The following is a 16,697-nucleotide window of genomic DNA, read 5'->3' as shown; positions in this document are numbered from 1 at the left end:
GTAGACATAACATGAGCTCATGAAGTCAGCATGCCACTTCATTTTCTATCAACAGGGGAAAAACTATTTGTTCACCACAACTTGCTTCTTAATAAAGTGTTGCTTAATGAAAATATGAATGCACTAGAACAAAGTTGAGGTAATCAATCCTGCCCTTCTGTATTTTCCGCAAAGAAAAAAGTGCTTCAGTCAGTCAAAAAAGTAGGGCATTCTCACAGGAGTAATAGGGATTCTTTCAGACTGAATATGAGGATATTTCAGATTTATTTTCTCCCTACCACTTACTGGTACATAGAAGCTTATTTATATGTGTGTTTAGTTATATTGTAAGCAAAAAAGTTTTACCCAGAGGAATTTGGGGGGAGGGGAGGGGGGGAAGGAGGAGTGGTGGTGATAAAAAGAAAAAACAAATAAAGGGCACAAATTGAAGGAAAACAGCTTTTCAGGTGTGGTTCTGTGTAAACAGGTGGTCTGCAGGCCAGAGACCACCATTTATCAGAGACCTGGTCCAAGCAAGACTGAGAAATTTCACCCTGCTATTACATTTCTTGACTTAATGTTAACATTTCAGCCATTTGTGTGTTTGGACACATTCTGAACATTACAGTTTTCTGGTTAGAAGCACTAGATATGAAAGACAGAAGTTTTATTTTTAATATAGTGAGGATTAAAAACAAAGAGCAACTTCAACACAAAGCACTTTCACACAAAATACTTTCACAGTTATATCCTGCATTTGTCCATCTAAAAAGTTTAACAAAGCAAGTTACTTTGGCACATTCTGTAGGTAATTCCATACACTAAAGAAATCTGTATTTAAGGAAATTTAAGTACAGAAGGGACAGCAGAAAGTTTTGCAGAATACTTAACTAAATGGAATAGCTGCCAGCATTACATGTCCTATTCTCAATCTATATAAGGAATTTAAAGAGATGAAGTGGACTGTGCCCATAGAAGAAAAGTTTTTTGTGAGTATTCCTTCTGCATTCTGGTGTCACAACCTCAGACTTGCCAGCCATCGCTTTGTAGAGAAAAGGGGAGCTAAGGGAATAGCAATTTCAAGACTTACTCGCTACCATGCAAGTAAACATTAAGTTTAGAAGCACTGCATGCTTCATTGCTTCTTCCTGTCTTGCTCTGATGATAAACTGACAAGAAGTACATTTTCTGTAAAATCCAGAGGGGTGGGAATACTGGTTTACAGCAGCACATGCTATCTGCTTAAGGTTAGAACTGTTACCTGTGTCATCAGAACAGAAAATTTAGTGGAGCAACACTCAGGCTATTAAAGAACTTGGAGAGCATTGCAGTGGTGCAGCAGCAGACAAACAAAAACCAAACACACACACACACAAAAAACAAACCAAAACCACAAGATAATTCTGCATCATCACAGCAAAAGCTACAAAAGTACTACCTTTTTATCCCCATCGCTCTTGTAAGTTAATAGCTACTGATGGAAATTCCTGTGGCACAGGGAACCATATGATCAGAAACCTTTTTCAAATGCACAAGAGAGCTATTAAGCTACCTGCAAATGATCCACAAGCAACAGCACTTTACAAAACCTAATTAACACAAGGCCTAAAAGTTGTATTTGTGATCCGCAAAACTCCTGGATTTCAAAAGTGAAGTGTTGAAAGACTTCTCAAAAGTTAACTTCTACCAAATATTTATAGAAGGCACATTTGGCAAAAGCAGTAATTTTTAATTTTTATTTTAGCTTTTACAGAGCTTAATACAGTGCATCACAGCCTTGTATAAACACCCATCTTTTCTAGACAGATATCATTTAAATTCATCAAGATTTTATTCAGACCAAGTCCACTACTTATGGCAGAGTAAAATACTTCAACCTTAAGAGCCTCGTTCCCTAAATTTTTGTGATCGTTGTCTTAAATAAGCATATCCAGCTTAAGCCTCTGAAAACAGAACTTCTTTCACGTAGAAAAATCACAGTACACACCTAAATCATCATAGAAACTCCTTAACAATCATGTTACCTTCTTAATGAAGAAACAGTAATTAACAAACAGATCAACAATTAAACCCCCAGGTCCTGAATCTGTTTTGCAGGTGGAATTTAAGCTTTAAGATAAGGCTGAGGTTTGTTTATGCTTTATCAGTTGACTTGCGTAAATGTACAAGGAAGTCTTCCAAGGCTATAACTAAGGCTATATGGGCACTTTCACTGGGGTGGAGCAAAGAGAACACTTGACAGGCGTCTAAATCAGCAGTAAAAAAATCCCAACCAATCAAAAACCACTGAACAAGTAGCTATTAATAATTCCTGTATGAACATCTTCACTGTAGAGTAGAGGTATGACTAGAATTGAAACCGGAAAGGAAACTCAGGTACTAGGTTGAATCACCATTAACACATGATAACCTGAGTTGTCCATTTGGTAAAGTAGTCTCCAAAAAAGGATGTAGCCTCTAGGTTTGGTTCTCTTTCAACTAAAAGTTTTAAAGCAAATTTTAGGGCTCATGAACAGATGCCAACAAATCACTTCATTTGTCAAAGAGGGGCACTTGTCCCAGAGGCAAGGAGCTCCCTGCCAGTTTGCAAACGGTTCTGTTACAAAAGCGTCAGCACCAAGCACGAGACTGTCTAGCTCTCCATAGATGTTCTTCTCCATGTCCGAGCTGACTATAAGCAAGCACACCAGTTTGCAGCATAGTTGAAATGAGATTAACTGAAGAACACCATGAAGCTGTTCTACATAAAGCAGAAAGGGAAAACATAGTTGCCATCAACTGGTTCTGCACTGAGTGGCCCTTAAAGATTAAATACAGTTTTTATAGACTTAAGTCAGAATCCCCTCAAGCAAATTCTTACTTAAACAATCTAGCAATAAACATTACTTTTGATTGGTTTCCAGTGACAGGATGCACAGAAACAACCAAAAGTCTCCCAGAAGCTTCAAAAAGGGCTTGTAGAGGTGCTAACCAACTTCATCAATCAATTATCAATGTTTAAACACTGCCTATAAACGTTTGTAAGACCCAAGAAGGGTATTGCAGTTTGGACAACTATGATCCACATCCTTTAGGGCATCAATGCAGAAGGGAATTAAGCAGCAGCCAGCTACACACCTGCAAGCAAAACAGAAACAAAATCAATCTCTTTTACCACTTGTTACATACATAGGAAGATAAAATTTATTTCCTGCAAAAGCCATTAGGAAAACTGGTGCCTTGAAGCTGTAAGAAGAGCACACATGGTTATGGAATCCATCACTAGTGTTCTTGAGCCACTTTAAGGTCATATGGGACTTAAAGCAGATGTAGGCTATTCAAACCTTCAGGGTCAGGTACAAGACAGAATGAGACTGCAACAAAGCTGAGAGCTTAGTCACTCCTTAGAGCTATAAAAAGAACATGTAAGAAGAGAAAAATGAAGTGCAATCAACCTACCCCAACAGGAAGAGGCCACCACATGACAGCCAAGTCAAAGCTCCTGAGTCATACGAGAGACGTGTCACTATAATCTGGTTGCAGGAAGGGCAGCACATCTGAATTGGGCGGTCACAATATACTACTGGTTGCTGCACATACACTGTCTGAACTGTAAGTGAGCAGAAAAATACACTATACGCAATGAGTAAATAAGGGAAAAAAGTTAATCAACTTCCTCTGAGCTAGAACCAGCTGTTAACTCAAGTATTTTGAGGCTTAGAGCAGTGAAATGCACAGTCACAAGAAGAAATTACCATAGTATTTCCTAATCCAGAAACACACTGTCTTAAGAATAAAGCTGCATTAAGAATACTTCAGAGTGCCAAATAATATTATTGATACTAGTGCACACTGAAGGATTCACAAGAACTTATTCACCTTATTCCCTTCAAAAATATGTCTGGAAGGTGGAGAGCAATTCTGAACCACAATCTTTCATGTTCTGTACAACACTTATTACGCAGCCACTCAACATCTCCTTAACATGAAGTACAGTACAGTTTGAGGCTTACTGGGGTTATGCATTGATGAAGGCTGTCCCACATACGGGGAAGGGTTCATTCTTTTCCCATCTGGTTTCCAGCCATGTTCTGGGGTAGGATAGGGCTGAGGATAGTTCACATTGATTCCTGTTGTTTCCTCATAAGGAGGTGGTGCAGATGGAACAGGGATGCCACTCGGCGCAGACATTGTATCTAAAACATAAGAGAAAGTTATAACAGAAGACATTATTTATTGAGGGCAAGTGACAAGTAATTAGGCTGTATTCCGGCAGAAAGCGAGAAGATAGCTAGATTAAAATGTACCTTCACTAGCATAAATTGTGTTGACTGTTAATTCTGACAGTGTTAAATGTTAATTTGGGAAGCGTTGTTGCTTCCTCCCCTTTTCCTTTTCACAGAGTAGTTTTTACACTTTACACAGATTAAAAATGCTACAACAAGGACATCAGGGCATCTTCAGTGGCATACTATGCTATCTGGCAGTTTCTTCTAATTCTCCAAGAACAGTATGTCAGATCCCTCTTGTTCTACTGGAAAAAACAAAACAAAAACAAAACAATCAAGTAGTATGATAGGCCACATGGTAGCTGCTAACTAATGTGAGCCTGGTTTGTGGTTAAGTTCAAGTATTTAAGAGGCTATTTATCTCTGCTGTAATTTGAAGTAACAATAATAATAATAATAAAGTTATAATGAAGAAAAAAGAAACCCCATAGCACTAGTGTGAATGAGTAAGAGAAATTGCAAATATGAGGGGGAAGAAGGAAAACAAAGCATGTTAAGAAATAAAAATACCCACAACAATATAACACTACTTTCAAAGCAACAAACTTTCTAAACAGCAGCTTACTGGATATATGCAATGTCTTGTGGTACAAGACATCAGGCGTTCTAAACTCAACCATTCTCCCCACTGTTCCTATCGCATCTTGGGACACCACTGCACTGGAGGGTTATAACAGGACCTAAACATACACAACTTAGCTTTCTAAGTTGGTAGTCACACACCTCAGTTATCTGCAAGGTACACAGCCCAACTTCCTTTTCTACCTCACAAGATAATGACGCCTCCTCCCAGAGAGGAACCAAAGAGGAATGGGTTGAGTGCAGACACAAGCTAATTCAAAACTGGATATTAAAGATCAAAGTTCAGACCCAGTTAAACTCTCAAGGCCAACCAGTGAACAATCCTTCTCTCACAAGCTATGCTGTTGATTTTTACAATGCAGGAAGTATGCTGTAACTTGGCTGCCCAATATGCAGGGTCACTATAGAGAAGGATAAGGAAAAGAATAGTGAAGAATCAAGAGAATACCATTGCCCATGAAGACCTTGCTGCTTTTCTGGCCCAGAAGACAAGGGGAAAAGGGGATAAAATCTCAGCATAAAACCTGGCTAATCCTCAAAATTTTTGAATGGCCTTTGGGGATTTTAGTTCCTGAGTAAATAGAAGATCACAGCTTCTTTCACGCTGAAATCAATACACAGTCACAGAGGACAATGGAGGAACAACAGTTGGTGGATAACCAACTTAAACTGTTATACAATGACTTAGTACACAACAGTTTCCCCACAGAGTGGCCTGAATAATCCTTTAAAGCTAGAATGATCTTTTTATCAGAGACAGTATTATTTCAAAGTAGAGAATACTCTTGTGAAACTATGCACCTACAACCACCTTCTCCCAGATTACCTCATTCCATTCTGTTTACATGTGAGCATGATATCCATAATTCATTTGCTGTTTTCAGTATACCTTAATGCTTAAAAGCACCAGTTTACCAACCAATTCAATAGATTCACCACTGAAATGAACATAGCTATTTTATCACATATCTGCAACTTTTCCACTGCACACTCTAAAAAACGATCCCTCATCACCCCTTTAAGATATTTGTGTAGCAGCCACCCTGAGGTCAAAGCATCCCAAACTTCTAAATTAACACATGGAGTCCCGCTATTAGTGAGCTACAAAATAACTGCCCAATAAACCCCCCTTTTTTTCTTTTGGAGTCTTAAAATCTGGATTTTTGTAGTGTTTAAAATGTACCTCTTTTCACTTATCACCCAATACATACATCACATTCTTCATTCAGAAGAACTTTCTTTGGCAGCTAGACTTCTGAGAAGGATCCATCAGCTGAATATAAGCTGACAGTGTCATGAAAGTGGCAAGCACCATGCAGGGGTGCGTAAGCAAAACCAGCATCCATAGGGAGCTGAAAACATTCTGCTGCTCTGGGAAAGCCCCCATGGGAGTACAGTATTTAAGAGACAAAAGGTGAACAGATTCCAAAGAAAAGCACCAAGAACAATCACAAAGGCTAGAAAAGGAATTCTGGGAAAGAAATGAAAGAAACAAAAGGAACTGAGTTTCCTTAATTACAAAAAGACAGAGAGAAGAATGAAGATAGATAGCAATGAAAACCTAAAACTCCTGAGAGTAAACTTGAAGAAAAACTGTAAGAGAAAGTTTAATAAGCTTTTCTCAATGTCTGTTAATAAGACTGTTTAAGCACTAGATGAATGGGCAAGAGAATTAGGAAGCTTTCCCTCCTGAAAGTTTTAAGAACAGAAACACATGACAAATTATAGATCATTCATGGATTCATAGATCATTCAAATGGATTAGAGACTCACTTCATATCTCTTCCAGCTGTATTTTCCATTGTTGCAACACTTGCTTTTGAAAATAAATGCAATGCCTTTTAATTTTAAAACATCTACTTTTACATATGCTGTTTCAGAAGTGAGATGCTACATCTTCAGAAGAAAGCAAGGCCAAATCCTGAACAGCTGCTTGCAAACCAGCCCCCTACCCCTAGAGCACATTGCAAGACGGGGCCTAGAACTAACCGAAAACCAGCTTCCTCTGCTTACAAAACAAACGCACATCCCCAAAAGCCAACTAACCAGCCAACAAACCCTACAACCACACACAAACACAACCAACAACCAACAAACCCAACAACCCATGCAATGCAACTATAAAAAGTTTCTCAGTATCAAATGTATTCAAGTTTCAGATAAGATACAGCAGTAAATTGATCTGGCAATAAGCATTAACTCAAGGGTTAGATAGTAGTGAGAACAAAGGTGAGAGGGACATTCTAGAAACCATTCTATTTATTAGGTAAGACAGCCTGGGTTAGTAAGTAAACTGCGTGTTGTACTTCGCCATGCAATCTCTCAAGGTACTAATAGACTTTCTACTGTTTCCATTTGTACTTTGCTCATTGCAAATAGGTACAGAGCAACTTATGAAAATACCACTGATAGAGACATATCTGGGAAGATAATTAAGAAGTAAAACCTGTTTAAAAGGAGAAAAGATTAATATTACAAACCAGTCCCAGATCATATAAGAAGTGATGCAGGATCTTAAGCATCCATAGGGAAGACTTGAACTTTTAACACCTTAAGAAACTGTACCCACCTACTTACAAACCAGCAATTTATGAATTGAGAGATAGATGGGCACAAAAACCAAGCTGATAGCAGAAGGAGTAACTGATCCCACAAGTTTTGTCTTCTTAAAGCAGACTCTCAAAAGCTGCTTACAAGTAATCTGAAGGGAAGACTGTTTAGTGACAGGTACCTGACTGCAAGACAAGACAAAGGATAAGACAGGTGACAGGGATGTCAAACACACTAAAAAGTTACTGGGATGTAGCATGTATTAAAACCATTAGGTACCATTAAAGCCATTGCAAACATTGTAAGACCAACAAGCACACTAGTTGCAAGACCAGGGCTTTAACACTGATATACAAGAAGTTTCCACTTAGATCTGGAAGTTTCAGATCTAAACATTATTAAGCAGATAACTAAGCAGTTCTAGATTCTGTTCCCAGATTCTCACTACTCTCTTGCTTCAGGTCTTTGGAAATGCTTGTGGCAAGACAAAGACCGATAGCTTCAGCTACCTCTCCCACATCATTCTGCTCTTCAGAAGAAACCCTCTCGTATTTCAGGTGCACAATGGTAAGGTGGACAGTGACTCACTGTGCCCATGCCCAGCTGCACCCTATCTTTGGGCAGATGAGTCACTAAACTCGATTCATAGAGCAACAAATGCACCAGCTCCCTCCTCCAGATTTTTATTGTTTGTTCATTTGCTCAAGAGAAAGAATCATAAGCACTTAAAGCTGCAAGCACTTCTCAGCTAAATCATTTCCTTCATCAGCACACATTGGAAAACATTGACACAGGACAAAGCACCGTTCATTCCGTTCTGCAGAGGTCCGTTGCTCTACATACAGCGGAAATCTGCCATAGCATTCACAGACCACTCTATTCAGATGAAACCAGATTAGTTACTTATGCTAGCTGGGGGCACCAGTAGGATAAGCAACAAATCCCACTGACACAACAATGCATGGATACCCTTCTCTCCAATGGGGAGTGCAGCACAGCTCTATGCCACTTCTACAACTGCACTAAAGCCACATGAATTTTGGGGCATGGAGGCCTTCTGAAACTGTTGAATATTCAGTAAAACTCTGGGTGAGCAGCAGTTTTTGCAGGGTTTTGCATTTTCCAAGATGGTATTTCAGTGAATTTAAACACTGCTCCCACTTTCATTCCTAAATTCTAACTCTATACAGTAATCTGAAACCAGAAGTAGGGTCTGCATTTGCTCCCCACCCAGAATTGCCAGTCTTAACATGGTAAAAGAAGTTGCAGCCTGTACATGAAAACCTATATATGTGTGTGTGTGTGTGTGTGTGTATACTATATACCTGTAGAAAAGGCACAGCACCTGACTAAACTTTCCTTTTATCTTGTTATTGGAAAAACTTAAGTGAATCAGAATTTCTAACATAACTTATCTGAAGAACTTAGCAACCAAGCATTCATTCTAAAGGCAAAATTCTTATCGCCTTCTATCATCATTGGCTTCAGGGTTTGTATCCGACTACACTCATCCAAGATAAAACTGACTTGAAACTAGTAGCATGCTCAGCACCAGCTACAAACTCAGAAGAACTCAATAGGGTTGAATCCCAGACAAGATGACTGCACAATAATGTTTGTGTAATTAATTAAAATATAGACTATGACCTACACAGTTTTTTAAACAGCTGCATAGCATCCCTCAGGACACCCTCTCACAACATGGGTTTGCAAAAAGCTGGGCAGTTTCTTCAGAATGCTAACTGAAATATCAAACCGGAAAACCTACTATAAATGAGCAAGACTCTTACACTGACCTTCATCAAGATATAAACAGGCATTACAGGGAAAATAAAAATGTACATTTATCTTAGTCCAGAAGCTACTCAGGTCTTACTTAACGTGCTCAAAATGACAGGCTGCCCTGTCATAACCTATACCTGCTACATCTGCCAGGTAAGACACATTCACGTTAACTTAATGCTACCATCAGCTCTAGGAAGGGAAATGTATTCAAGATTCCCTTCCTCCCAAGGGGCAAATTTACTGTAAGAAGATTAGGGTGCCATGTTCTGTGTCATGCTCCCAAGTACAGAGACAGACAAAGTTACGGGGCTGCAGTCAACTCCCCCTTTCCTCCTCACACTCCATTCCTGATGCAGACCAGTTAGGGGCAGAGGCTGGCTCACATGCCTTTCAGACATCTTCATGTTGTGATAACCTCGAATTGTCCTCTCCACACCCAAAACCCAACACGTTTATTACCATTTTCTCACCATAGCATGTATCCCCCATCTTACAAAAAATTATATTGCTCAGATGGGCATGTTAATGTTACGCAGTTTAAAACTGCAGCCTTCGTCTGAAGACAGTATGCAAATGTGTATTCTTCAGAACGCAGAAAAATACCTTTTGCTCAAGGACAAATGGAAAAAAGGAAAAAGAAAAAAAGAGGAGGAACAAGTCAAAAGTGGAAATGTAAGTCAAGTCATTCATGCCTTACCCAACAATCACAGATGAATCATTAGGCAATAATTTTTTTTAATCCCAGCTAGTTTCCTGAGCTGCACAAGAATCTAGGAGAAATGGATTCCACAGCAACAGCACTTCAAGGATACCTGGGGGTAGATAAACTCTGCCCCTTATCAGGAGGCAAAAAGAAAGACGTCTGTACAGTCCCCCCACTAACACACCATGTGAGGAGAAACTTATGCACAGATGAGGTGCTACTGGGAGGCTGGAGGAAACTACAGTCATCTGTCTCTCCCTGTCCAGCCAAATCTGAGCCTGGCACCTGCTTTTAGTGCAATAGTGAGTACTGCTCTTCCACAAATGGAAAAGCAAGTACACTTACTACCTTACAAAACAGTTTTCCTTATCTGAATTCTTTGTTAGCCACTCAGGTACAGACCAAAAATACTCTGCTTGCTCGTAAATGGGCTCCCCTTAAGCTAAATAATTACATCCCTATTCCCTGAAATTCTTCCAAAACAACCTTTAGTATAAAGAAAATCTAAATTTTAGCTTAAATCAGAATGTATGTCTGTCATGAGACATTTTTATACAATATAAGCATAGTTAGCTATATGAAAATTTGAACTAGGAACATTTTCATTATTTGGCATGGATTTGCAACCTGGGTTTGATCAAAATGAATTTATAGCCTTAAAACAGTGCAATAGAAAATGCCTCAAATAAATCTAAGACTATTTTTACCAAAAGAAAGATCCCACTTGCAACTTCAGCTGTCTGTCATCACTACAGAGCAAGTTTTAATCAGTTCCTTAGTCTCCCTGGCCACACAACAGCATAAACACGAGTTTATGTTACAAGAGAAGATGGCAACAACATTCATGCAAAGGAATGTAATCAGATCATGAATCCAGACCTAACATCTCAGACCATCTGGTTTTATTTTCATAGAGCATCATTCCAAACCTCAGAATCAATACATGCCCACTCAGCAGGAAAAAGGACATTTCCATTACACATATTTATTAGGAGGACTTAGAAAAATAAGTACACAGTTTATTTTTATCTTTCACTATAAGGAATGTTGTTGAATGTCGGTTTATCTGAACAGATTACATTAAACTGACTTCTAGAGATTTGTTACTGAGATGTACAATATCCTAGCAAAGGTGCCAGGCAAGACAAGAACAAGTAAAAGTAAGCCTGCATCTTGCTACTCAAATGATTAACAATGTGGCAATATCATCAAGCAAGCAAACTTTTTATAAGATCATATGAAGAAGATTATTTTCGCAATGTTTCTTAGCAGTTTTCATCTTTTCAGGACTTTTATTGAATGGTATGTATCTTGAATGAAAAGAAACAAGACATACGTAGATTCAGTCATTCACATTTGGGTACAAGACAGCAGATCTCAAGCAGGGACATACTAGCTTCTACCCAGGACAAAGACAGTGCTGGGCACCACCTGTTTGGAGCACAGCAGAGGAGTTGGCAGGAGAAACGGGGCTGGAAGGCTGCAAAACTGTGTGTTAGGTGAGGAGTTTCAGGTGAGCAAGGGATCAGGCACCAAGAACAAAACCCAAAGATGTGCACGGCTGCCAGCAGCACAAGAGCCAAGCCACTGTCTCCCTGCCATTGCCATCCAGCCCTGAAAACCTGAGGTTTGTCTAAAACTCCTGCCAGATTCTTGGCCTCCGCTGCTCTATTCCCAGCCCAACCATCATTCTATGATGGTTATATAACTATGGTTATATGGCTATAACATCATTCACATGTCCCCATTGTCCACGCTTATTCCAAGCGCCTCTGCCTCTCAATTTGAAAGATATTACCTAAGCAGCCTCAAAGCACGGAGTGCAGCACAGCTGCTCTGGGTGGGGAGAGAAACATGGGGAAACAAAAGTCTGAGGCACCAAGAAAACTTTTAAATAGTCTGATTTACCTGGATTGCAGCACGTTTGTTTCACACAGCAGAAAGTTGCTGGCTGTAGACTGTGGGATCTGGTCTTTTCAGTCCAGGAAAACACACACTGAAAATAGCAGCAGAATCTGTAACCAACACACACAAGGACAAACAACAGATTAGTTGGAAGGAAACAGAAGCTACAACTGGACAGTTTTTACTAGAAGCAGACAAAAGGAACAATAAACAAGCCAGATAATAATGCAGAATTTCCCCACTGGGACCGTAGCTGCTGTTAATAATTCCATAACAAAACCACAAGTAGGAGACACACTTTGGAATAGAAAGCGGTAACAGATACAAAGTCAAAGGGCCTTGAACAACCTCATCTAAGTAGGTCTTAAACAGGTGGCTGATCCAAATGACCTCCAGAAATACCCCGTCCAACCTAAATTCTCTATTAGTAACCCAGAAAACAGAAGTTACTGTACTAGAAAAAGATGCCAAAAGTTCAGTTTCGGTTTTACCCATATACCAAATACCAAGTTATGAAAAAAACAATGTAAAAGATACCAGTCATGCTCCCAGTTTGGTTCAGGTCAGAAGCACTAATTCATTCCAAGTACAGACACCACTGGCAGCAGCAATAGGAATTGCATGACTATTAAATACTCTTGCCCTAAGTACTGTTGTAGCCATAGTAGAATACAGACTTGGGATCAGTGTCTTGGTATCAAAGGAAAGCTGGGTTTCACCAGTGAACCTGACTTCACAAGACAAAGTAAGCATGTCTATTTGAGAACACAGGAATTTCAGACCATTTTAAGACAAGTTTGATTTTCTCATTTTTGTGAGATGCTCTAGAAATTCTACATGGTTCCAAACTTGACAATAAGTTTTAGCCTTAACTCATAAGCAGTTTCTCTTGCATCTACATCATCCTTTAAGCAATTCTATACCCTAATGTTTATCTCATATGCTGCTACTACCATAATTTATCAACTTGAGTTGTCAGCCACTGCCTCCTGCCTGGTGAACCTCTGCTGGTCTTACAAACATCCATGTTGGTCCTCACCACTTACATCTGGATCTGTCCATATCAACACTGCTGCCCTCTAGGGTTTCCCATCTTTTCATTTCAATGCCATCCCTAGGAATAATCAACTTTCACTACACACCAGCTGAGCCAGTACAGAGCTCAGTTATGCAGCCAGGCACCCCCAGTGCTTCTGTAGCCATGCTGGACAATGCCTCTGATGGGTCAGTAGCCAGGGCTTACCTCCCTTACTGTATACATCACCTACACACTTGTCTGCTTACCAGAAGTAATCTAAAATTGCTGTTGGTTCCTACTCTGGTAAGCTATTGATTCAGCCTTTTCCTCATTTACCATTCAGAAAAAAATCTTTCCCTTAAACTTCCAACTACAAGGGCAAGGCTCTGCAGACAGACATCTCCAGACTCCAAACCTCAGAGAAGTTATTATTTCTAAATAACATAAACAAGTTGATTTGTAATCTATGACTGCTCTCTCCAAGCAAGGCAATTCCTGTACATGCCATTGTCATGCTTTAAAGTTTTAAATAAGCCTCAGGAAGCATCTCCTGATTTTTACACTTTCTCTGACCATGTCTCTCAAGTCAAAGAGCCCTTTCAACACCTGAAAGATCCCTACAGAGAACATCACAACTACAAGGACAAGAGGTAAAGAAAAAGAATTCCAGGCTAAAGTATCCAACTAGGAGTGGAATCATTCTGTCCACCCGAAGTATGGCTAAGACCCAATTCACAAGTCTTCCAACAATGACACAAGCCTCTTCACTTTTCTGGACTGCAGAAAAGTCTCTGGAATACCACTGATTGCCTTCCTTAAATGACACAGCTTTTATCATGATTTCAGTGACGTCTATAAATATTTCTATATAGAACTTGTCACAAGCACGTTCAGTCCTGCGTAACCTGGAATTGTGATCTGCTACACTGGAAGTGTAGTAATACATCAGTAAACACCACTAATGTTTATACATTTCAGTAGTCCCATATACATTTCAGTAGTCTTTCCAGTAGACTAAGTGGAAATGCAGAAAGGTTTATTAGAGAGGGAATTGTTTACACAGCCCAGTGTGGGTTTTACAGTAGCCACATAGCTAGGGCAAACACAGAAGCTGGTACGGAAGGACAGCCGTGCCTACAGGTGCAGTGTGTACATAGGAACAGTAGTCGTGGTAACCCCACTTCCTTGAAGACAGGCATTGTTCTTGCACACTGTTCTCATGCTCACAACTCAGCTTTGGCAGACTGAAGAGGGAACAAGACAGCAGTCAAAGACTAATAAACTCAGTAAGTTTTCATAACTATATTTGTAGTATCCAGTATTCCACAGCTTTATTTTTAAAAACCACTGACCTCCTGTTTTCTTTAGAAAAATCAAAATTTCCCCTTGTAACTAAACTCAGAGCTGAATGCTGATACTGCCCCCGGTCCCACTATGCTGGCTCTGGCTGGGGGAGCACAAGTTGTTAGGAGAGGACAGTGTCGGGACAGCTGACAGCAACTGCCCAAAGGGATATTCCAGAGCATATGATTTCACGCTCACCAATGAAACTAGAGGGAAGCCCCAGCACTGCTCAGGGACTGGCTGGGCATCACGTCCTTTGGTGGTAAGCAGTTATTTTCATTTGCATCACTTACCTTTCATAGGGTTTATTTCTGTTATTTTTCTTTACAATTATTTTTATTATTTTGATTTACTTCAATTATTAACCTGTTTTTATCTCAACCTATGAGTTTTCTTACTTTTACCCTTCAAATTCTCTTCCCCACCCCACCTGGAAGGAGCAGGTGAGCAGCTATGCAGTACTTAGCTGCCAGCTGGTGTTAAACCACCACACACAGCTGCTTCTGATGCACAGACACTGCTTGACCAAAAACCATCCTCACCTCTGCTTTGCTGAGGAGCAAGTTCTAAGAAGTCAGCACCTCCTCATAGATTTAAAAATGTTTGCAATCACAACTTTGCACATGAACACCTCTAGTCATGATATTTCACATTCAATCCTTACTTTTAAATGGTACTGCATTTTAAAACACCACTTGCACCACTGACTAGTTTTGGACAGCTGGTTCAATTTTAAAATTACTGCTATGCTTTTTCACCTTTTCCTACCCCCCTTCCTGAAAGCAGATGCAAGCATGTCTCAGGTCTTCGCAGCACTTGGCAGTATCCCTGGCTTGGCAAGCACCTCTCCTGTGCCTTCCTTCTCACCTTTTAACATTTAAGTATGAAGCACAGATACTATTTACCAAGTACTACAGTGAATGGTATAAGAACATGAGAAACATGCTCACTTCAAAGAAAACAGCGCTGGGTGCATGACCAAAGCCAGAGGCGCACCATTATACCTGTACACAAGCTTTTTATCCGTTCTATATTGCATCAGCCAAATACATATTCATAGTTATCCTGGGAACAGGAAGGAATTATTACAATTGCTTCTCCGAAAGGATTTCCTCAAGTCCACCCCGGTCTCCCCCGTTTGGTGCATGCTCTCTGCCTCCTGGTGGTCGCCTCGGGCGTCTTTGGGGATGAAGTAAGATGTCTTCCTCCAAGGTGAGCTTTTCACCCTGGGTCTTGAGCCAGTTCTGACCAGTCCTGTGGGTGCTAGTTCTTTCAGTTTCTCTTACTGGTGTTACATTACAGGATGGTCATGTTTGATAAGCGTTTATCTTGTGCAGGCCACATATGCTTGGCAAAAGCAAAACTTCATTAACCCTTTTATTACTTCTCACAAAACTAAAACCATGTATCAACCCCTTTAAGTTAATTATTAAAACAGAAATTAAAGTACAATACATCAAGACTACAACACAATCTCTTCAAAATACTAAGTATTGTGGAGGTAACCACAGCTTCAGCTTCTGAACTTAATTTTGCTAGGATTTGTCATGCTTTAAATGTCACCTCTGAAAGGGTATTTGAACTATTCCTTCATACAGCCAGTGCACACATACATCTCAATCCTGAGCACTACTTGAAGATTAGCGTGGGGACAAGAGAAAGAAGGTAGTGACGCACCCCTCTGCTTGGTACGAAGAAAACAAGGAAAAAACCAAACCAAAACAAAAAAACCAACAAAAAGCCACCCTGGGCAAAGCAAACACGTTGTTGCCTTTTTCTTACTCTCTTACTAAAGTTTGGCATTTGATTTAATTCTTTAAAATTCCTACTCGTGTTCTTCACTAGAAACCCGACGCTGCTTTCTAACACCAGAGGTAATTACAGGGGCTCCCTGCACAGCAGGGTTTGAGGCAGCTGCTAGTCAGCAGCGCCTGTAATCGAACACAGGGTGAAGGCTAATTCTTTTTAAATCATCAGGCAGGACATACAGATTCATCGGAGCACTTGAAACTTTCACGGCAAGACCTAACAGAGCACTTTATTAGGCCACTATCCCGGTTATCTGAACTCCAGACGGTAACTTCCTAGTTTAAAATACTATTTCTCAGCAGGTTGGTAAAGTAGTGTAAATTCCCCAGGTGTTCATGAGAGAATAAAATTCAGTAATAATTACTCAAAAGACTTCGACATATTACTATTTTAGGACAGCAACCGGTGCTACTTGGGTCACACTGCCTTTTACGATGACAAAATCGAAATAATCTTGTGAGCGGCTTCAACCCGGGTCCCAATAACCTCCTTCCCGGAGCAGGGCAGGGCCGTTTTCCTAGGTCGGCTTCTCAGCGCAATCACTACACACCGGGCGGCTTCCCCGCCGGCTGCCGCCCGCGACGCTGGGGTTTCGCTTCCCTCAGCTCCGGCCCCGCCGCCCACAGCCTCTCCCGGCCCGATTCCCCACCGGATCCCATCCCCCACCCCCCCCCCCCACCCCGCGGCACGGGCAGAACGGGGGTCCGGGAGCGGTGGTAGGCGCTGCGCCCCCCAGAAAGCCGCGCCGCCGCCT

The 16,697-nt window shown here is 40.5% G+C and overlaps 1 protein-coding gene across 3 annotated transcripts in view; it reads right to left on the bottom strand.

The window, feature by feature from the left end:
* Nucleotides 1-1,701: 1,701 nt before the first annotated feature.
* Nucleotides 1,702-16,697, bottom strand: part of LITAF (lipopolysaccharide induced TNF factor) — a 35,003-nt gene continuing 20,007 nt past the window's right edge. For all 3 annotated transcript variants that reach the window (XM_065683815.1, XM_065683814.1, XM_065683813.1), the window contains exons 2-5: nt 11,776-11,882; nt 3,972-4,154; nt 3,418-3,568; nt 1,702-3,096 (exon numbers count right to left, since the gene is read on the bottom strand). In XM_065683815.1, the coding sequence (XP_065539887.1) occupies nt 2,988-3,096; nt 3,418-3,568; nt 3,972-4,149 (438 nt within the window). In that variant the 5' untranslated portion in view covers nt 4,150-4,154; nt 11,776-11,882 and the 3' untranslated portion in view covers nt 1,702-2,987. The remainder of the gene's footprint in view (nt 3,097-3,417; nt 3,569-3,971; nt 4,155-11,775; nt 11,883-16,697) is intronic.

This window comes from Lathamus discolor, chromosome 6 (genome assembly GCF_037157495.1).
Source record: "Lathamus discolor isolate bLatDis1 chromosome 6, bLatDis1.hap1, whole genome shotgun sequence".
Taxonomy (NCBI): domain Eukaryota; kingdom Metazoa; phylum Chordata; class Aves; order Psittaciformes; family Psittacidae; genus Lathamus; species Lathamus discolor.
Note: the sequence above shows the minus strand (reverse complement) of the source record. Positions and strands in the feature narration are given on the sequence as shown.